Here is a 22,882-nt window from a genome sequence, read left to right as displayed (position 1 = left end):
TGCCTTGCACACGGCCAACCCGGGTTGGATTCCCAGCATCCCATATGGTCCCCTGAGCACCGCCAAGAGTAACCTCTGTGCATCACCAAGTGTGACCTCCCCCCAAAATTTATTATAGCAAGGTGATGTGTCTACAATAATGTTGACATTTATAGTCTTGTTGTAGATGGCTATCTCCCCTCACCACCACCAAACTGCCCGAAATCCCCCAGTCCCACTCCTTGTGTCATCTACCCTGCCCCTGAATTTGCTGTTCTCCATTTATATGCCAATACTCCAGTACTCAAAGTTTGGTGCCAATTGATATTATCTTTTTTTTTCTTTTTAGGTCACACCCAGAAATGCACAGGGATTACTCCTGGCTCCGCACTCAGGAATTACTCCTGGCAGTGCTCAGGGGACCATATGGGTTGCTGGGAATTAACTCGGGTCTGCCGCGTGCAAGGCAAATGCCCTACCCACTGTGCTATTGCTCCAGCCCCGATATCTATTTTCTAGGGTTCATACCTAGTGGGTCACAAGAGCCCTGGAATCACTCCTGGTGATGCTCAACTTACAGAATGGCCTGACTGACACTTTGGTGTCATTTCAGCCACACAGAATGTTCAGGCCTGGTGTTACTTGGAAGCCAACAGGGCTAAACTTAATGGTGCAGGGATCGAGGGAGGGGTGTGTGTTGGCAACCACAGGCTTGGGACCTCCCTCTGCTGGGCATGTGCTACCACTGGAGCTCACTCTCTGGCCCAGGAAGAAAGTTGAAGTCTGTTGTTAACAAGTCTATTGTTATTCAGATTGATTCTGTTCCTACTATCTTTCACAAAAAATCGTCATTATGGCTGAGGATATAGCTCAGTGATAAAGCATATGCCTCACATGTGTAAGTACATTTTGGGGTTTGATTCCCAACACCCCAGTCACACAGTGGTTCACACACACATCACTTGTGTGTGTGTATTTAGTTATCTCTATTTTAGAAGATAAAATACACATGGAGACACTTAAAAGTTTCTTTATTTCCAGGTTCATGTTTACAGTCTATACCTTTATAACATTTCCAGTTTACCATGGCCCCCTTTAATCATACACATGAAACATTTTCTAAAATGATTCTCTGGATCTGAGCCCAGCCCTCATCATCCTTGGGGTCAGGCCGACTTCATTGTGAGTCCTGCATGTTAACATGATGTTCTGTTGATGATTTGATTCCCATTCAACTAAGTTGGAAAGGACTATTCTGCCAACAACCACCCATCTCACCGGAGTGTACTGCTTGCCTGACACGGGGAGTAGGGAAGGGACAGGGAAGGTGTGACTACCTCCAGAACAATGGAGGGTGATGCCAGTGGTCAGAAGAGCATCATCTTCCACCAAATGGGACATAGATACTATTTAATAAGAAGGTGAGCATACTATCTGATTTATTTATTTACTAAGAAGAGCAATAAATGTTTGTCAAGGGGGCTGGGAGGTGATAGCCCTGTGTCTGGAACTACTCCACTATTTGCAACAATTTCTTCTCCCCTAATATTTTGTGAGACCAGAGTTTACATATAGCATGAAATGACTAATTTTTTTGTTTGTTTTGTTGTTTGTTTTTGGGCCACACCTCGCTATGCTAAAAGGTTTTCTCCTGGCAGTGCTTGGGGAACCATATGGGATGCCAAGGATCGAACCTGAGTCAGCCACATGCAAGGCAAATGCCCTACTTGCTGAACAATTGCTTCGGCCTGAAATTACTAGTTTCTGGGGCTAGAGAGAGAGTACAAGGGCTGAGGTGCTTTGTTTGCATATGAATAACCCCAGATTGATTCCCAGTACCACATATGGTCCCCCAAGCATGGTCTACTGTGACCCCAGAGCTGTTAGTTCCCAAGCACTTCTTGGTATGGTTACCCAAAACCCAAACTCAACCTCCGCCACCAAATTTAAGTCATTGGTTTCTAGTTCATTGATAGGGAACTCCATGGGCACAATGAAGGGTCATATGGAAACTTAAACCTAAAGATCACGTTTAATAAAGAACTGAAAGTAGAATGCTCTTCTGTAAAGAGGAAATTAAAATGGGAACACTTCTGTCTCTTTGGAAACAGGAGTACATTTCATCACTTGCTTGTAAAATCAGCTAGCTATTTCATTACAATTTCTCAATGTTCAATATTCAGTTATGTAAATTGAGAAGTGATTTTTGTAACTTGACCAAAGTGGGAGGCAATGCCTGTGTTTATCCTGTGAAAAGAAGAAGTGAAATCCACACTTGGGATGGTAGATGCATGCTGAAAGTAGACTTTCAGACATGATGGCTTCTTAGTGCCTGTGTTGCAAACCATAACACCCAAAATGAGAGAGAGTAAAAGGGAATGTGTCTGCCACAGAGGCAGGGGGTGGAAAGGGGTAGAGGTGGTGGGAGGGATACTGGGAACATTGGTGGTGGAGAATGGGCACTGGTGGAGGGATTACATTTCGAACATTGAAATGTAATCATGAAAATTTGTAAGTCTGTAACTGTATCTCAAATGATTCATTAAAATTAAAAAAAAAAGATGTGAGTTCCAGCCAAAGTTCCAACTCTGTGGGTTCAAAAAATCCAATGATCATGGAAATAAAGCATTCAAATGAAGTGTTCAAAAAATTCAAATGCTATTATGAATTAGTTTATCAGTTCATGTAACAAGCATATTGAGGGACCAGGGTGATAGTACAGGAGGTAGGGCATTTCCCTATTACAGGGCCCACCTGGGTTCCATATCTGGCATCCCATGTGGTCCCTCAAGCATCACCAGGAGTAGTTTCTGAGGGCAGAGCCAGGAATAACCCCTGAGCATCATCAGGTGCAACCCAAAAAGAAAAAAACTAAAAAGCGTATTTATTTGTGAGAGGAACACCCAGGATTGCTTAGGGGCTACTCAGGATTCAGTGCTTGGGAATTGCTCTCAGTGGTATTCAGGGGCCAATGTAAAGCCAAGGATGGAACCCTTGCATGCTTTCCTGCATGCAAAGCATGTGCGCAGTCTGTGGAAACACCTCTCTGGCCCTAATTTTTAATGTCATTTCAAATTGTTTGATGGCATTGCCTGGTGCTAAACCAATCTCTTGGAGAAAACTTGTGCTTTTACTTTGTTTATTGTTTTGTGTTGGGTCACACCTGATGATGCTCAGGTTATTCCTGGCTCTGTGCCCAAGCATTATCCCTGGTGGTACGGGGCGGGGGGCGGGGGTGGGAATCATACAGGATGCCAGGTTGGCTGTGTACAAGGCAAGCACTCTACCTGTTGTACTATCTCTCCAGCCCCAGAAAACTCATACTTTTAAAATATACATATAAAATGGATCCAAATCTTATAGGAACTGAAGTCAGAGAAGGGGACAGGCATTGCAGTTCCGGCATATCAAAAGGCAAGACTTGCTCTGGACAGAATCTCTCCCTTTCTCCGTACCCACCCATTATCTTCTATGGGGATTACTCAATTCTCTAGTCCTTGTGTCTAATCTAGAGAGAAATTGTATTAATTTAATTTTTATAGGGGTCACTCTGAGTGATGTTGGGAATGAAGATGGGTATGTGGTGGTGGAAATTCATTGCGGTGGTTGGTATATGCTTGGTATGTGCTTTACCACTTAAGCTAGCTCCTTTACCCAGAGGGAAAACTTTTAAAAGATGTTGACGTGGGCTGGAAATAATAGTACAGCAAATTGGGTGCTTGCCTTGCACAAGGCTGGTTTGGGTTCAATCCTTGACACTTCATATGGTTCACTGAGCCCCTTCAGGAGTGATTCCTGAGCACAGAGCTAGGAGTAATTCCTGAGCACTGTTGGGTGTGACCCAAAAAAAGCCTCCTTTGGGGTGTGTGTGTGTGTGTGTGTGTGTGTGTGTGTGTGTTTGGGGAAGCACACACCAGGCTCTTCTCAGTGTTTATCAACTCTGTGAAGGAGAAGAGCCTTGCTTTAGTAGTAAATTATCCTCATCACAGAATTATGATTTTCAAAAGTACCTGGCCAAGAATTCTGCAATTGTCTGTCTTTGGTTGATTTTGGTTCTGAGTCCCTACCTGGAAGTGCTCAGGGCTTATTCCTGACAATGTTCAGGGGACCCTAAGCAGTGACCTGGGACTGAAATATGTTATGGCCACAGGCACATGCAAATCAAGTGCCTAGACCTCTTGAATATCTCTCTCGTCCCTGTCACTCTGTTAAGTGCCAGTGACGACAAAGGGCCTCTCACGAGGACCTCTGGGAAGTGAGGTGAGGCACAGCACTTGCTGGTGTGGGGGGGATCCCTGCCACTCAGTTCTTGTAGTTCTCTTGTATGCGTGATGTGCTTTGGAAATGTGAGTGTCTAACAGAATTTATGTTTGCTTTCTCTTTGAGGTTTAAACTCAGAGAAAATAAAAGGGGTTATAGCTCCTTTTTTCTTTTTTTTTTTCTTTTAAGCTGGAGCAATAGCACAGTGGGTAGGACATTTGCCTTGTACGCGACCGACATGGCTGACCCAAATTTGATTCCTCCACCCCTCTCGGAGAGCTCAGCAAGCTACCAAGAGTGCCTCACCTGCACAGCAAATTCTGGCAAGCTACCCATGATGTATTCTATATGCCAAAAACAGTAACAACAAGTCTCACAATGGAGACGTTACTGGGCCCACTCAAGCAAATCGATGAACAACAAGAGGACAGTGTAGTGCTAACTTCAAAGTTACTACCACTGCATTTAGTGATGGGCAACAGGGAGACGTGCTTCACTATTGCATTGCCCAGTTGACAAAGGTGTGGTGAATACTGGTGATCTGATTTTTTTTTTTTTTGCTTTTTGGGTCACACCTGGCGATGCACAGGGGTTACCCCTGGCTCATGCACTCAGGACTTACTCATGGTGGTGCTCGGGGGACCATATGGGATGCTGGGAATCAAACCCGAGTCAGCCACATGCAAAGCAAACACCCTACCCACTGTGCTATTGCTCCAGCTCCTGGTCCAATTTCTGGACGTCGCACACATTGATGCTATGTAGTGTTTTTTTGTTTGTTTGGTTGGTTGGTTGTTTTTCGTTTTGGGGCCACTCCTGGCTGTGCTCAGGCTTACTTCTGGAAGCTCAGGGGACCATATGTGGTGATTGAACCCAGGTCAGCTGCATGCAAGGCATGTGCCTTACCTGCTGCACTATCTCTATGACCTCATTAGTATAAACCTGAATACTCTGTTAACCATGCTACCTAAGCTATAACACACACACACACACACACACATACACACACACACACACACACACACAGACCAGAAGGATGATAGAGATAGTACAATTAGTAAATGCTTGCCTTGCACATAGCTGTCCTGGGTTTGATCCCTGGCATCATTTGTAGTTCCTTAAACATTCCCAAGAGTGATCCCTGAGCACAGAGCTGGGGTAACCTTGGAGCATCTAAGCACAGCAGGTGTGCCCTAATGGCCCTTCTCTTCGTCCTGTTTCCCCACAAGACTAGAAACTGCCAGTGTGTGGGCTGATACTTTTTCTCACACAAATGTTCCACATGGCAAAAATAAATAAAACTTTTTTAATATAGGAGAATTAAAATAAATAAAACTTTAAGTATTTTTATTAAAATGTAAAGCATATTAAAGCATATGGCATCTACAAACTTTGAGTAAATACAGTTACCTATGAAAATAGCAACAACAGAAACCCAGCTCTATGTATGCAGGTTAAAAAGAGGGAAGGTCAAGAATAGCCGAGATCAGTACCAGGAGGATTACTCCATGGCTTAGAGGCCAGCCGGGCATTTTAGGGGAGAGGGCAGCTCAAATAGAGAAGGGAGCACCAAGTAAAGGGTGTTTGGAGGATCCTCCCAGGATGGGAGATGCATGTTGAAAGTAGACTATGGACCTAACATGATTGCCACTCAATGCCTATTTTGCAGACCACAACACCCAAAAGGAGGTAGAGAACAAAAGGGAATGCCCTGCCACAGAGGCAGGGTGGGATGGGGGGGGGATGGGGGTTGGAGGGATACTGGGATCCATGGTGGTGGGCACTGGTGGAGGGATGGGTATTTGATCATTGTATAATCGAAACCCGAGCACAAAAATTTGTAAATCTACAACTGTACCTCATGGTGTTTCACTAATAAAAATTAAAAATTAAAAAAAAAGAGGGAAGGTGTTCTTGAAACTGCACATTCACATTTGTTTGTTTTGGCAGGGCAAGGGGAGGAGGGGGAGTGAGGAGGGCGTTAGTGCACCCAGAAGGGCCTGATTGGCAGAAGTCAAGGCAAGTGGTGTTTAAGTCCTGTTCAGCCTTTCATGCCCGAACTGCCGCATATACTCTGAGGTCCACCCATCTCCTTCAGCATGGTGGAAATTCAGCTGTCCTTCACCAAGTGGCATCTACGACCTCCCGGTGACCAGAAGCTTGGCTTCCAGGGCTCCAGCTTCATGTCCTCGCACATTGTCCCTGAAGGTCCTTTTCATAAGTTTACCTTTCCCTTTTGAACTCATCTTCTCCCTTAGGCGGGAGTAGTGTTCCAGGGAAAGGGAAACTCATGCAGTCTAAGAAACAAATGCTGTTGCTGACAGAATACTTTTTAGCTTTAAAATGCTAATACATGGATTAAAATGCTAATACATGGATTAAAATGATCCTTTCTAAACAGCATGACAAAGATGCTTTCTGATCTTTTTTTTTTTTTAAATAGTTTATTTCTTTATTGAATCACTGTGGGAAAAGTTACAGAGCTTTCGGGTTTAGATCTCAGTCATGTAAGTATCAAACACATTTCCCTTTACCAATACTTATTTTTAACCGTGAACCCCAATAGTACCACACCTCCCACCCCTCCAAATTCCTGTGAGGCAGATTAGTTTTAGTTAATACTCTATCTACTTTGACTAGATACATTGTTTCGATAGAAGATACACAATTATTGTTTAGAGTTTACGACCCCCCCCCAATCAGATATGCTGAAACAGCGTTGTGAAAAGATTTGCTTTCTACAGCTTGGTTTAATAATAAAATGATGTTGGTTTTGGATTTCTGCTGTTTCACTTATTAACCCTGGAAGTATTTCTATTAAAAGTTAGATAGTTAAGAGATTGGTTTCAGTGCTCTGGAGCCGTGGCCGTGCCGGAGAGCCGCTCGTGGGGGGTAGCCGGTGACCTCGGTCGGGCGTGAAGGACGGCCCAGAACGCCCCCCTTCCCATGAGGCCCCCGCTGCCCCCCCGCCCCCGGCTCAGACCTGCTGTCCACAAGGCTCCCGTGTGGCCACCATCTTTCTTTCCAGAGAGGAGCAGGCGAGCGGGACAACACCCTTTCCCCTCCGGGCAGGCTTGGTGGCGTGGTTTAACACATAGTCCATTTGCTTTGTTGCTCCAAGCGGCTGGTTCTCTGTGCTAAGTCCTTGTGCCTCCGGGGCCATGGCTGTGCCGGAGAGCCGCTCGTGGGGGGCAGCCAGTGACCTCGGTCGGGTGTGAAGGACGGCCCAGAACGCCCCCCTTCCCATGAGGCCCCCGCTGCCCCCCGCCCCCGGCTCAGACCTGCTGTCCACAAGGCTCCCGAGCGGCCGCCATCTTTCTTTCCAGAGAGGAGCAGGCGAGCGGGACAACACCCTTTCCCCTCCGGGCAGGCTTGGTGGCGCAGTTTAACACATAGTCCATTTGCTTTTCTGCTCCAAGCGGCTGGTTCTCTGTGCTAAGTCCTTGTGCCTCCGGGGTCACCGGCTGCCCCCCACGAGCGGCTCTCCGGCATGATCTTTTTTTTTTAAATGTAGTTTGATGCTATTTTAGTGAAACTCATGAAGGTCAGTGAAAATTCATATTAAACTCCTTTTCTCTACCCCCCGCCCCCACCACCACTCTGCACTTGTGGATCTTCTCTATAAGCAGACAGAGATGATCACAACAGGATAGGAAAACCAGATTTTGTTTCTGTTCTCAGTTTTCCATATACTTACTCATGAACTTTTGAGGGAAGGGCGCTGGTGTGTGTGTGTGGGGAGGGTGTTAGATGGAGGGTTGGACCACACTCAGCAGTGCTCAGGGCTTACTTCTGATGCTTTGCTCGGGGGCCACTCCTGTCATTGCTCAGGGGACCATATTCCAGGCTGGAAATTGAACGAGGCTTGGCTGCATGGAAGACAAGTGCCTTAACCCCTGTGCAATCACTCTGGCTGTACTCGTGTATTTTTTTACTCAGAGTCTCACCCAGAATTGTCAACCCTGTTCAACAGGACACACATGCCAGATCAGCTCTACTTTAGTTTTCCCCAGGGGAGCCCCCCGTGCAACTCTGTCTAAAATAAAACACACAGAGAAAAATTGTTTATTACTTATATAATTTATCCTTTTCTCTTCTCACACTTCATTGTTTGACTAGAGTTTAGGTTGTACATTATTATCTGAAAAATGATTCTTTTTCTTTATCTCTGGCCTTTAAAATGTCATGAGGTATATCTGTCTGGATTTTATTCTGTACCATTTGCCAGGTACTTTTGATATGGAAAACTATGTCCTTTCATTTTTGTTTGATTTTATGGTTCCTTTACATCTGTACTTTGTTTCAAGAATCTCTGTAAATTTGATATTTGATCTCTTTATAAATTTTTTATCTTTTCTTGTGTTTCCATCTATCTTCTGATTTTATTTCTGGGTACATTTTGCAAATGGTTTTTTTTTTTTTTACAATTAGTTTTGATTTTTTTTTTTTTTTTTTTTTTTTTTTTTTTTTTTTTTACTCATTTGCAGGAGTAACCCAGCAGAGCTCAGAGGTTACTCCTGGCTCTGCACTCAGGAATTATTCCTAATGGTGCTGAGGGAACCATTTGGGATGCTGAGATCGAAACCAGGTCTGCCTCATGCAAGGCAAGCACCATATTTGCTATACTGTCATTCTGGCCTCACAATTGGTTTTAAAATGAAACATGCTTTTGTTTTTGGGCCACACCCAGCAGTGCATGGAGTGATTCCCTGCTCTGTGCTTGGCAGTGGCACTCGGGGGTTCTGAGGTTTCGAGAACTGAACACAGGACTCCCATATGCAAAGCACGTGCTCAGCCTGTTGAGCTCTCTCTGTCCCAAATAGGATCTTGGTTTTAAATCGCATGGACATTTGCATCCTGGATTACTAATTATAGCACCCGTACTTATTCCGGGACATGGTATTTCCCCCAGATAATCTGAACAGTTCATTATAATTGATGCTTTATTTGTTTTTTTTTTTCTATCTTCCTCTTCTCTAAGGGTTCATTTTGAATATTTCACATAAGTGGTTTTCACCAGCCATCTGGCAATCTTTGCTGATTGCAGGGATATGTAATATTTTGATGGCAAATCTGTGACGTTAAGGGGGACTTGCCACAGACAATTGGGCAAGGATCTCAAGACGGTGGGTCGGTCGGTGCTCATGAAAGAGAAATCTCACCAGCTCCCACCTGTGAAGGACTTTTGGTGGCCAGAAACCAAGGATCTCAAGAGGAACAAGCTGGCAGCTAAAGCAGACTGGCCGACTGCTTCGAACTTTTGCTAATATTTCGATTTTCATTGTAACATTGTTCCCCACCTTTAGTCCCAAATCCAGTTTCTCTGGCTCTTCCTCCCCGAAGACAGTTCTCCCATTCCACTGAGTTGACAAAGAGGCCGAGATCAGGTTTACAGTTTGGGAGAGAAAATCTGAAGTTTCAATTGCACTCCTTACAGACTTCACACCAGCCTCTCTGCTTCTAGGGTAGCTTCACAGCAGCCTGTCTTCAGAGTTACTGTGTGTGTGTGTGTGTGTGTGTGTGTGTGTGTGTGTGTGTGTGTGTGTGTGTGTGGCGGGCGGGGGGAGGGAGGTTTGAGTAATCACACACCTCCATTTGGGGCTTGCCCCGCTGTGCTCAGAGCTCTCTCCTGGTGATTCGCTCACAGATCCCTGTGGCAGACTTTGGAGACCACCTGGGTGCTAGGGATGGAACCCAGGTTGTCTGAGTGCAAAGCTGCATCCTACCCTTTGTTCTATCTCCCTGGCCCCACAATTTTTACCTAGTATTTTCCAGGTTCCAGGGCAAAACCCCATTTGGCTTTTTGTTGTTTTGCTTTGATTTGCTCTGGGGGTGGGGGGGCCACAGTTGGCTGTACTCAGCTTATTTCAGTGACGAGTCCTGGTGCTCAGGGGACTGTATGTGGTGATGGGAATGAAACCTGTGGTGATGGCCACGTGCAAGACAGGCATCTATCCTGCTGTCTCTCTCTCCATCCCCTGTTTTGCTCTGGTTTTGTTTTTTGGGTAACATCTGGAGGTGCTCAAGGAATACACCTGGCTTTGCTCTCAGGGATCACTCCTGGTGGTTGAGGGATGGTTTTAGTTTTGGGAAACAATCAAAAGTCTTAGAGCTTTAATGAACTTCTCTTTTCAGAGCCTGCAGGTGCCCTCCCCCCCCCCACCCACATGCCATAAATAATGATCTTTTCTCTATCAGGAGAAACAAATAGGAATAATAACTCCATTGTAATCCATCAGAATAAGCACTGACAGGCATATTCGTGTGGCGCTCCCAAGGGCAGCCCACAGTGAGAAGGTGTGGGAACAGAGATTAATAAAAGAGTGAAGCTATGTAAAGTGTTCTGGAGCCCTCTTGGGACTGATATGCATCTAGGTCTTCAATGGCAAACTTCTGCACAAATTTCTATTTTGATTTCAGACAAGTAGGGGACAAAATGTGGACTTTCCCTTCTATCAGCTTCCTTATGATGGGGATTCCCCAGCAGTGTTACAGGAAGACTGGTTCCCTCCCAGCAGTACTCAGCTCATGTGGGTGATGGTCCAGCAAGCCGATGCTGGCAGCCACCAGGACCACAGAAAGCTGTACTGGGGAGCATGTGGTACAGGAGAGCGAACCCAGAGCCAAGCATGTGCAAGGCTCTTTGTGTACCAGTTTTCTCTCTGGTTCCTTTCCATCGCCGTTTAAGACTAATCCTGCACCAAAGAGGCAGATTGTGAGGTGGCATACTCTCTTACTATCATGGCGTTAAAACATTCTGTTACCAACATGCTCTGCCTAACACATGCAATGTGAGCTGAAGCCTTTGGGAAGGTGTCAGGAACTTTGCTTCCATGAGGCTTATTTATAGCAGGAAAGCATCGGTGTATAAAGAAAACACATATTATGTAACAAAAATGGTATAGCAGGGATCTGATTGAGCAACAGGGCTTCATTCTTTGTCTCTATTAAAACCACAGGCAATGTAGCATCTTCTGTGGGAAGTTGAGGTAAAATAATTTAAAATGAGAATAGGAATACAACATAGCAAATGCATCCAAACCAGTTTTAATCAAAATGCATGTTAAGGGACTGGGGAGATAGTACAGTGGGCAGGGTCCTTGCCTTACATGTGGTTGCTCCGGGTTTGATCCCAGCATCCCATATGGTGTCCTGAGCACCACCAGCAATACTCCTGAGCACTGCTCGGTGTGCCCCCCCATTCCCAAAAAAAAACCCCAAAATGAATGTTAATCAGAAGTTACATGTCATGGTTTTTGGTTTGGGGCCAAATCCAGCAATACATGGGGGTTGCTTCTGCTGGTGCTTGGAGATCATGAGGTGCCAGAATTTGAACCTAGGCCTTACAACATGAAGGTCAGTGAGCCACATCCCTGGTTCAGAGCTTATGTTTTACAATTTAAAAATTTTCTTTTGGATAGAGGGAGACCAAACCCATCAAGCCCAACCCCCCCCATAAAAAAGTGAACTCATTTTCACTAGCATATGTTAAATTTCATCTTTTTTTTTAAACAGTTGCTCAAATTCATAATAAAGGAGGGAAACGCTCCTGTTTGGGATATGGTGCTACTTCCCAGTTCTCCCTTAGCCAAATAATGTCATGCCATCATTTTTTATATATATATAACTTTATCCTTAGGACCTCACTAGAAGAGATGGTTCAACAGGCAAGGTACATGCTTTGCACAAAGGAGGCCGGGGTTCAATGTCAGCACTGCCAGGTATGATCTTTGAGCACAGAGCTGGGAGTAGTCCATGCACTCTGCCAGGTGTAACCCCAAAACAAACCAACTCCCCCCGAAAACCAAAACCCTTCTAACACAAAAAGAAAACGTTTTGAGTAAGTAGACTGGCAAACAGCCACTTCCTGCTTTCTCCATACCTCAAAGGGTTGAGTCCAGAAACCGCTAAAAGAAAAAGGAAGTAAACAGAGGTTAAATACTGGGATCAACTCACCCAGCTCAGCCCAGAGGTCTAACTTCTTGCCAAGATGAAGGCTCTCCTCATTCTGGGGCTTGTTCTCCTGTCTGTCACTGTCCAGGGCAAGGTCTTTGAGCGGTGTGAGCTGGCCAGGACTCTGAAAAGACTTGGAATGGATGGCTACCGGGGAGTCAGCCTGGCAAATTGTAAGTCAACTCTGCTTCATTCAGATGTCCAACGAGTTGGCCAAGTGTGGAATAAAGAGTGGACAATGAGGAAGGGGTTTGGAGAAATGTACTTTGAAAGGGATTTCTTTAGTTTTGCCATTTTTTATGGGTGATGGGGGTTGGAGGAGTGCGGAGGGGGGGGCACATCTTTAGATGCTCAAGGCGTATTCCCAGCTCTGCACTCATGAGTCACTCCTGCCAGTGCTCAGGGAACTATATGGGTTACCTGATCTGCTGTGTGCAAAGCAAGCGCCTTACTTGGTATGCTATCTCTCCAGCCCCTAGAGGGATTTTCTTTAATAAGAGTTTGTTTACTTATAATGGTTACAAACAACAACCTCTAGGACTGGTGTAAGCTTTGTATGCAAGAGGCATGGATTCAGTTTTGGTATCACATGAACTTCTGAGCACTGAGGAGTGACCCCTAAGCTCTGAGCCGGAAGTAGCTCATGGCATTGCTGGATGTCGCCCTAAAACAAAGAACATCCATGAACAAAACCAACTTCTTTTACTTAGCATCAGATATGCACATAAAGAAATGAGAGTGTGAGAGGGCAAAATGCTATTCCATTTCAAGGTAAACTGGAGCCTTTGTACTCTTCTAGTGTCATGAAGTCTGCCAGATACCTGAGACTCTGGCAACTGTAGGATGATTAAAAGGTGCGTTTGAGGACCTGAGATCTCTCTCTATCGAGTCCTTGGTGCTTGAATCCAGACTTTTCCTTTTTGGGACTTTGGGTTCCATGTGCCTAGAGTGATAGAATATTTTTCTTTATTCAGTCCCCTTTTCTGACCTGAGATTTGAGAAAGAGGAGGACGGGCAGGCGCTCCCAGGGATTTTCAGCTAGCTGGGTGGATGGTTGGGTGTTAGAGCCGGAGGAGGCAGCCTTGCCATAAGTCATAATGACCTAGGTCAAACTGGCTATACGGTACTCTGTAGAGGCCATAAGGTGTTGCCGTTTCTGACTGAAAGCAAATTCTTTTTCAGGGATGTGTTTGGCCAGATGGGAAAGTGGTTACAACACCCGAGCCACAAACTTCAACCCTGGAAGCAGGAGCACTGACTATGGGATATTTCAGATCAACAGTCGCTATTGGTGTAACGATGGCAAGACCCCTGGGGCCAAGAACGCCTGTGGCATCTCCTGCAGCGGTGAGACCTGGCCCGTGTGTGGGTGGTGGGCTCCATTCGGTACCACTCTCAAGAATTAAGATTCACAGAAATGAAAAGGCCTTGACCTAGAAAAACTCCAGCAGCACCTTTAGAAACTCTTCATCCTCTCCCCAATCACCTAATTAAGAAATCAAAGAGCTAGCATGATAAAAGGTGGCCACTGATAGTATGCAAGTTTCTAGAATGCTCCTCTCATGAGTGGTAAATGGACTTCTGGATGTTTGTCCACAACACTGCCTTTCTCTGCTTATTTTGGAGAGGTTTAGGGATAATTCAATTTTATTTTTATTATGAAATGTTCTAAATATATAATAGAAAATTGATAGCACTGTAGCACTGTCCTTTGCTTGAGCGGGCCCAGTAACCTCTCCATTGTGAGACTTGTTGTTATTGTGTTTGGCATATCGAATACATCACGGGTAGCTTAGAAAATTGGTAACATTTGTATAATAAGCAGTCTTATGTCCCATTACACACTTTAACAGTTGTCAACATTTTATCATATTTACTTTTTTTTTTTCTGTAGTAGCTTTAAAGTGAATTAAGAGCATGACACTTCACCTCCAAGTTCTTTGGTTTCTATCTCTGAAAAGTTTAATTTTTATATAGTCACAGCTATACTCAATAAATTAATTATTGATTTGTCTAACAGGGACAAATACTCCATTGAATTTATGTAAAGTAAAAATGGTATATGGAATATTCAATACAAAAGTATTGAAGAAGCATTTCAGAATTACTAATGTTTAAAAAAATTTTTTTGAGTCTAGGCTACACCCAGCTTGTGGACTACTCCCTGCTCTGTGCTCAGAGGTCACTCCCAGTCATGCTTAGGGCACCATATATGCTGGTGTTAAACCCAGACCTCTCACATGCAGAGATGTGCTCATGGAGAGCCAGCCCTCTAGGCCCTGGATTGTTTTTAAAGGACAAGTAAAATTCCACTTTTCCAGCGCTTAGGTTATTCTATTTCTTTTTCCTTTTGTCAACTGCCATGAAATCCTTTTATTCATATGTGACAAATATTTTGGGGTAACTTTATTATTATTTCATTAGGATAAAGTTCTAGTAGTGGAATTACTGGTTTAAAAAATTGGGGCATAGGGGGCCAGAGAAATAGTACTGCAGTTAAGCTGCTTCTCTTGCATATGCTGACTCTAATTTGATCTGCAGCTCTACATATGGTTCCTTGAGCACCAGCAGGAGTGATCCCTGAGCTCAGATCCAGAATAAGCCCTGAGCATCGCCAGGTGTGGCCTCAAAACAAAAGAGCCATGAATAATTTCTGACGCATCACTGGATAAAAGAAGATTGCTTGGGATCTTTTTTTCTTTTCTTTTTTAACACTGTTTATTTTGGATAGAGCCTTCCATCATATTAGTTAAGAATTCCATTAACTCCGGTAAATGAAATAAAATGCTTCATTTCATGCGAAATGGGATGAAATGAAGGGGGAAAAAATCTTCCCCAAGATCCACATTCATGAAAACTCTTGGAAAATCCTTGGACTGTTCTTCCCATAGATGAAAAGAACAATGCTGCCTAAACCTGAGTGAAGTTTCTGTGGAAGCTGTTTTCATTTTTCACCACTTCTTTTTCAGATTTGCTGAAAGACGACATCACTCAAGCTGTACAATGTGCAAAGAGAGTCGTCAGGGACCCACAAGGCATTCGAGCCTGGTACGTGCTAAGCCTGAACAGGGAAAGTTATTTTACCCACCTATTGTGAGAGATTTTCAGAGACCAAAGTAATCGACTGAGAACTGAAAAGTGCAGTGTTAGTCCTCTGCAAAAAAATACCTAGAAATAACCCAAGTGTTTCCTACATTAAGAATCTTCCTCCTTTTACTACTCAATTTGTTGAGGGGATTTCTAGAGTGTTTAATATTTTCCGTACTCTACCAGTCATGCCTTGAAGGGTGGAATGTACTTTGTCGTGGTTGTGGAAAGACTCTAACAATGTGTTTTAGGCTGGAGCAATAGTGCAGTGGGTAGGGCATTTGTCTTGCACCCAGGTTTGAACTGTCGCACCCCATATGGTTCTCTGAGTCCTACCAGGGGTTATTCCTGAGTGCAGAGCCAGGAGTAAGCTCTGAGCACTTTCAGGTATGGCCCCCAAGGCTAACAAAACACTCAGTGTGTTTTGGAGGTTCATACTCAGGAGTGCTCAGAGGCTACTCTTGGATTAGTGATGACTCCTGGTACCACTTGGGGGACCATATAGAGTGCTGGGGATCAAAATGAGTGATCACATGCCAGGCAAGCACCTTAACCCCTGTCCTGTTGTGCTGCTTCAGCACTCAGAGTTTCTGATCGGTGTTCTATATGCTCAAGGGACGGTTTGGGGGACAAACAAAATATTTAGTGTTGCTAGCTCCATTTAGGATTATCCATCCCAGAACCTAGCTGTAGCCTGTGCTGTATTTACTGATGAAGTATTTCATTCTTGCAAATGATGTGAAGCAGATATCTGACAAGGAAGTTGCTTTAAGCTTTTCACTCTCTTCCCTTTCTTTCCAGGGTGGCATGGAGAAACCGCTGTCAGAACAAAAATCTGTCTGAGTATGTGCGGGGTTGTCGCGTCTAGCTCTGGAATGTTCTAGCTTCAGCTCATTTTGTCTTTTTTTATATCTTGAGAGGGTAGTCATTCAGTGAAAGATCACACTGCCAGTTTTTTCTAACACATAGTGGTTTTATAAAAGCAGGAGCAAAATGTGAGTTTTCATCTAGGAGGTGAATGTTTACAAATGTGTTTATTGTTTTATATTAAACTTACCAAATTTTCCATTTGCTAGTGGAACAAATGCTCATGAATTTTCCCCATACCTTGGCTGTCTAATACATCTCCAGTGTGCATTGAGTTCTTCATGAAATAACACAAACAAAACAAAACAAATGTTAAAGGAGCCACAATGTCAAATGGCTAAAAATGGAGACAACCTTAATTAATTAAGAATTTTGTTTTCATGAAGTGTGAGCTGTGATTAAAACTGTTTCTTTAAAAATATCTAAGGTGGGAACTGGAGTGATAGCACAGCAGGTAGAGTGTTTGCCTTGCACACGGCCTACCCGGCTTCGATTCCCAGCATCCCATATGGTCCCCTGAGCACCGCCAGGAGTGATTCCTGAGTGCAGAGCCAGGAGTGACCCCTGAGCATCTCTGGCTGTGACCCTAAAAGCAAATAAGTAAATAAATAAAATAAAAAGATCTAAGGTGTTGCCTTAGAAATAAGCGAGTCAGGCCAAATCTCTTCTGCCTCCAGGTATTTCATGAGCATTTTCTATAGCTGCTGTGCAGGAAAATTTGTTTTGAGGAAATCATTAGGGCTTCATTATAATGGAAGGATTTTTTTTAAAAGTTGCTTTTGTGCAGTTTTAAAAATAAATTCACAATGGACATATATTGTGGGCCTTTAAAAGCTCTTATGCATCGTGCTGATCATGAAGAAATATAAAGAAGGATTAGAAGAGCTGTTGCTGTTTCAGTTTCATTCATTTTAACTCAAGCAATAGGAATAACTGTAGAAGCAAATGAATTTGCAAGCATTTACTCTGAAATTATAGTGTATTAACATCAGGTGTGAAATTATGCATGTTGTAAACAATACAATTATCATTAAAGGCTTTCTGCAACTCATACTTTTGTCTTTCTTTGTTCAGAACCATAGAAAACCTGGGGGGGGGGGATGTGGGAGAAAGAGATTTGGGGGCCAGAGACAGTACAGGGGTTAATGAAGGCACTTGCTTTGCGTATAGTCAAACCTGGGTTCAATTCCCAGCATCACATAGGGTCCCCTGAGCTCTGCCAGGAGCGATCTCTGAGCACTTCCAGGTGTGGTTCGAGCCTCCTCCAATCTCACAAAACATATATTTTTTATATTTCCTATATTTTTACCTGGTACCCAAACAGCCAGGGCTGGAACAATAGCCCAGCGGTAGGGCATTTGCCTTGTGCACAGCCAGCCAGGTTGGATTTCTCCGCCCCTCTCGGAGAGCCCAGCAAGCTACCGAGAGTATCTCGCCTGCGCAGCAAAACCTGGAAAGCTCCCCGTGACGTCTTCTATATGCCAAACACAGTAACAACAAGTCTTACAATGGAGACGTTACTGGGCCCGCTTGAGCAAATCGATGAACAACAGGAGGACAGTAACAGTGACAGTGACCCAAACAGCTGGATTGCTGGAGAAAAGTCCCCAAACATATGCTTCAAACCAGAAAGGACTGAGTGGGCCCTGAGTCTGCACAGCCATCTTTATCACACCTCTGAACCCCATGTGCTGGTGTCCCCACGCTCCAAGGTGACAGTGACTGTTGCACTTCTCTCCCTTCAAAGCTCAGTGCCCACACCACCTCCACCCCTTTGGGATTCCAGTGCCTGACCCATGGGGATCCATTGCATCCAGAAAGTAGCGCAACCTAGCAAGAAATTCTCCCCTCCCCACCCCATGCCCACCCAGCCCTCCTGCCCCTGCCTCTCCCTGCCAATGCAGCGTCTCCTTGTGCACTCTCCTGGGTGTGGCCTATGTGCTGGGTCACCCGCACCACTGTAAAAGATGCCCTGTCACTCTCCCTTTCAAAGAGCTGTCTACTCACCCTACAGAAGCTTCCCACCTGACATCCTTCCCTGCTCCCTTTTACAGCAAAGCGTGAGGCTAAGATCTCCGACTTAGTCTGTGCCCAGCCTCACCTTCCTTCTCTCCTTTTTTCTTTTCTTTTTGGGTCACACCCGGTGATGCACATGGGTTACTCCTGGCTCTGCACTCAGGAATTACTCATAGCAGTGCTCGGGGGGACCATGTGGGATGCTGGGAATCAAACCCGGGTTGGCCACGTGCAAGGCGAACGCTCTACCTGCTGTGCTATTGTTCCAACCCACCTTGATTCTCTTTCTGCCCCTTTGTCCCTGCCTGCTTATCCTCTCTGCCACCGCTGAAACTTCTCCCATCCCTCCCTGGAGCCCACTCCAGGGATCTCTCAGCACTTTTGACGAAGCGATCCTTTTTTCTCTGCCTTGGCTTCTCCGCTTCTATAACCTGCCTCCCTTATTGTTCCTGGTACGTTCTTTCTCTGCTTTTTCATTTCACACTGGGGAGAGTCTAGGGCTACAGATTGACTGTATTTTTCTTGCTTATGGTCTCTTGCTGAATGAAATATAACTTTCAAAGGAAACTTCATTTCCCCACTTCTTTTCTCCTTCCCTCCTGTTGATCTTGTAACAAAGATAGGGGGTCACACATGTTTGGCAATGATGCCCCCGCATTTGGTTGTGGCAGTTGCTTGGGAGCCCAACAATTGGTGTTGGTCCTCATAGAGAGTGTGTGGGGGGGGGGGAGAGTGAGTTGCCAATTTAGTTATGATGCCTGCAGAGTCTCTTGCCCCCGCGCCTGGCTGTCCCCACAGGGGCCCTTGGAGGGGGGAGAGTTGAGTTTCTCTCCCCCCCCCACCCCGAGCAGAGCCCAAGCAGCTGAGGACCTCCGGAGCCAGCCACGGCCATGCTGGGACCACTCTCCACATGTCCGGACGGGCCTCATGCATGAAAGAACTGGCAGAGGAACCCAGGCATGCGGGTCCCGGGGCTGAGGTCTCTAAACCTACCCGGATTGGGACTGGGCCTTCTCCAACCAGATCCCCATCTTCCAGTAGGTAGGCATCACACCCACCAACTGCCGCCAGCACCAGGTTGGTCCCATCGACGGCCAAGACACAGAGACTATAAAACCCAGCTCCTGGACATCTTATCTTATTTTTCCTTTGGAGAACCTGGCGGACTACCAAAAGTATCTTGCCCGCACGGCAGTCTAGCAAACTTCCCGTGTCATACTCAATATGCCAAATACCAATAACAATGATGGGTCTCATTCTCCTAATCCTGAAAGAGCATTGAAATGGCTCTTTTAAAATCTCAGGGCTAGGAAGAAGGAGACGTTACTGGTGCCTGCTCAAGGAAATCGACGAACAGGATGATCGTGATCATGCTTGCACACAAGCACTTTAGGGTTTGAACTTCTTTAGTGGTGGTGCTCGGGCACTTTCTGTAGTGTTCACCATGAGTCATTGTAGGATTGGAATATTTTTCAGCCCTGGTACTTGCTGGTGGTGGTGCAGTAGAGTTGCAGTGTCTGCACACACCTGACTGCCCCAGAGACCACACAGTGTCTTATGGTGCTAGGAGTCCCGGAGAGTAGGGCTGACAGTATGGCATTTGCACATGTGGGCAGCGTTGGGGATCAAACTCAGGGCTTGATGTTTGCAAAACAAGTATCTTTGCAGTGACTTTGGGCCTCCTTTTCACATCTTAGAGATGGTGAAATAATTTCAAATTTTTCAGTATTTGTAAATAGAGTGCAACGGTTATCCACACCCTCCCCCCTCCCCCCCAGCAGTTTGAAAGTAAATTGCCAATCTGGGGAAAAACAGAATCCTTCCACGAGTAATTTCTACATAACCTCAAAATATTATACAAATCAGGAAGTTGCATAGACACATTACTACCTCATCATCAGATGCCACTCAATTTTATCAACTGTCCCATTAGTTTTTCAGGATAGAAAACCTAATTTACTTTTAAAAATCATGGTACCTGAATAAAAAATAATTTAAAAAAATGAATTCAGACTCCGGCATTACATTTGGCTGCCCTGTTTAGTGTCCTTCCGTCTGGATAATTTCTTCAGGGTCGTTCTTGGCTTTTACGACTTACACACTTTGAAGGCCAGAGATGAGTAAATGCATCACATTCCTAAGGATTATCCAATGTTTTCCTGACCTCTGGGGGCTGGTGCTTCTTTGACTCAGAATGCACAGAAGTGAGGCTCTGCCTTCTTGCTGTCACCTCTCAGGAGACAAGCAGTTTTTGACAGTTCTACTGCTAATGATTTTTTGTTTGACCAAATCTTACAGTAACATCTGCCCAGGTATAAAGCATTTGGGAGAGGAGCGTGCATAATTTGTGCATGTATTATATCACTCCAGTAGATAGCTTCCTATTTCATTCAAAATACAGTGATTTTGTACTATTATCTCTTTTGACAAACACAATGCCTGTGATTTGGAAAGCAGCTCCCCTGCAAACTAGCTTCTGGGTCTTTTTGACATTTCTCATCTTGATTAGAGCTCTTGTCTTTTGATACATGATGTTCTTGGACTCACCTACTCTTTTTGTTCTGACTGTGAAATCAGTCATGTCCCCAAAGAGCCCTGATTCATCATAGCAGATAATTTTCTTTTTTCCCCCCAGATTTATTTATTTATTTATTTTTTATTATTATTAGTGAAACACCATGAGGTACAGTTGTAGATTTACAATTTTTTGTGCTTGAGTTTCGATTATACAATGATCAAACACCCATCCCTCCACCAGTGCCCATTTTCCACCACCATGGATAATATCCCTCCCACCCCCATCCCCCCCATCCCACCCTGCCTCTGTGGCAGGGCAATCCCTTGTGTTCTCTCTCTCCTTTTGGGTGTTGTGGTCTGCAAAAGAGGCTTTGAGTGGCAAACATGTTCAGTCCATAGTCTACTTTCAACATGCATCTCCCCTCCTGGGAGGATCCTCCAAACATCCTTTATTTGGTGCTCCCTTCTCTATCTGAGCTGCCCTTTCCCCTAGAATGCCCGGCTGGCCTCTAAACTATGGAGTAATCCTCCTGGTGCTGATCTCAGCTATTCTTGGGTATTAATCTCATATTTTGTTACTTTATATTCCCCAGATGAATGCAATCTTTCTATGTCTATCCCTTTCTTTCTGACTCATTTCGCTTAGCATGATACTTTCCATGTTGTACCACTTGTATATAAATTTCATGACTTCATCTTTTCTAACAGCTACATAGTACTCCATTATGTAGATGTACCAAAGTTTCTTTAACCAGTCATCTGTTCTTGGGCATTCAGGTTTCTTCCAGTTTCTGGCTATTGTAAAGAGTGCATAGCAGATAATTTTCTTGTGTTCAGTATGGAAATTAAATCCAGAGTCTCACACACTCAAGGCAAGTGCTCTACCACTGAGCACATTCCTGGCCCTGACCACTATTTTATGTTTTTATTTTTATTTTTTTGGCTTTTTGGGTCACACCCATTGATGCTCAGGGGTTACTCATGGTTCTGCACTCAGGAATTACTCCTGATGTTGCTCAGGGGACCATATGGGATGCTGGGGATTGAACCCGGGTCAGTTGTGGGAAAGGCAAACACCCTCACTGCTATACTATCACTCTGGCTCCATCCACTATATTTTGTCTTTTATTTTTACTTATTTATTGAATCACTGTGAGAAGAGTTACAAAGCTTTCAGGTTTAAGTCTCGGTCATACAGTGATCAAACACCCATCCCTTCACCAGTGCATTTTTTCCACCACCAACAACCCCAATATACTTCCCATGCCTGTGAGACAGATCATTTCCACTTATCTCTCTCTATTTTGATTACATTCATTATTTCAACAAAAGATGCACCATTATTATTTGGAATTTCCCCCCAACAATCAGACCTGCTGAAAAGGTATCGTGAAATAATTTGTTTTCTATTGCTGGTTATGAAGACCATTTCGCGGTCACGTGATTTTGGATTTGTGATATTTTACTCTAATTAAGTCTGGAGGGATTTATGCCAAAAGCTGCATAGTTCCGAGATTGGTTTGTGTGCCTCTGGGGCCATGGCCGTGTTGGAGAGCCGCTCCCAGGGTGTAACTTGTGGTCTTGGCGGGGCGAGAAGGACGTGCCGGTTCTGACCCCCATCCCATGAGGCCGCAGTTGCCCCCCGCCCCACACCAGCTCATACCTGGCTGTCCAATAAGCTCTGAGGCAGTGGCCACCATGCCGCCTGGGGGTGAGGGGAAGGGGGAAGGAAAGGCGGAAGAGACAGACACCCTTTCCCTCCTGAGGCGGTGGGGGGGGGGGGGGGAGCTGCATAGTCCATTCACGTTTCTGCCAAAAGCTGCTGGGTTCCGAATTAGGTCTGAGTGCCTCTGGGGCCATGGCCATGCCAGAGAGCCGCTTGTGAGGGGCAACTTGTGGTCTTGGTGAGGTCGGAAGCTCCACTGTATTTTTTTTTTTTTTTTGCTTTCTGGGTCACGCCTGGCAATGCACAGGGGTTACTCCTGGCTCTGCACTCAGGAGTTACTTCTGGCAGTGCTCAGGGGACCATATGGGATGCCAGGAATCGAACCCGGGTCGGCTGCATGCAAGGCAAACGCCCTATCCGCTGTGCTATCTCTTCAGCCCCACCACTGTATTTTAAAAGCAAGTTTTGGGCACATTCCTAAATCCCCATCAGTAGACAGAGCTAGAGAATATGCACATTCCCGTAGTGTTTATCTCT

At 44.9% G+C, this 22,882-nt stretch overlaps 1 protein-coding gene across 1 annotated transcript; it reads left to right on the top strand.

Moving 5' to 3' along the window:
- The first annotated feature begins 11,953 nt into the window (after positions 1–11,953).
- Positions 11,954–17,190, top strand: LYZ (lysozyme). The gene is made up of 5 exons (XM_056130807.1): positions 11,954–12,365; positions 13,375–13,539; positions 15,162–15,240; positions 16,081–16,573; positions 16,775–17,190. The coding sequence occupies exons 1-4, from the start codon at positions 12,230–12,232 to the stop codon at positions 16,145–16,147; spliced, it is 447 nt and encodes a 148-aa protein (XP_055986782.1). The 5' UTR covers positions 11,954–12,229; the 3' UTR covers positions 16,148–16,573; positions 16,775–17,190.
- The last annotated feature ends 5,692 nt before the right edge of the window (positions 17,191–22,882 follow it).

This window comes from Sorex fumeus, unplaced genomic scaffold (genome assembly GCF_029834395.1).
Source record: "Sorex fumeus unplaced genomic scaffold, SorFum_2.1 ptg000081l, whole genome shotgun sequence".
NCBI lineage: Eukaryota > Metazoa > Chordata > Mammalia > Eulipotyphla > Soricidae > Sorex > Sorex fumeus.
Note: the sequence above shows the minus strand (reverse complement) of the source record. Positions and strands in the feature narration are given on the sequence as shown.

Bases quoted from the DNA above. Each gene is read 5' to 3' on its own strand.
- LYZ (XM_056130807.1), top strand. From the start codon at position 12,230: ATGAAGGCTCTCCTCATTCTGGGGCTTGTTCTCCTGTCTGTCACTGTC. The intron at 12,366-13,374 runs GTAAGTCAACTC...ATTCTTTTTCAG, and splicing joins GGGAGTCAGCCTGGCAAATT to GGATGTGTTTGGCCAGATGG. The intron at 15,241-16,080 runs GTACGTGCTAAG...CTTTCTTTCCAG, and splicing joins CCACAAGGCATTCGAGCCTG to GGTGGCATGGAGAAACCGCT.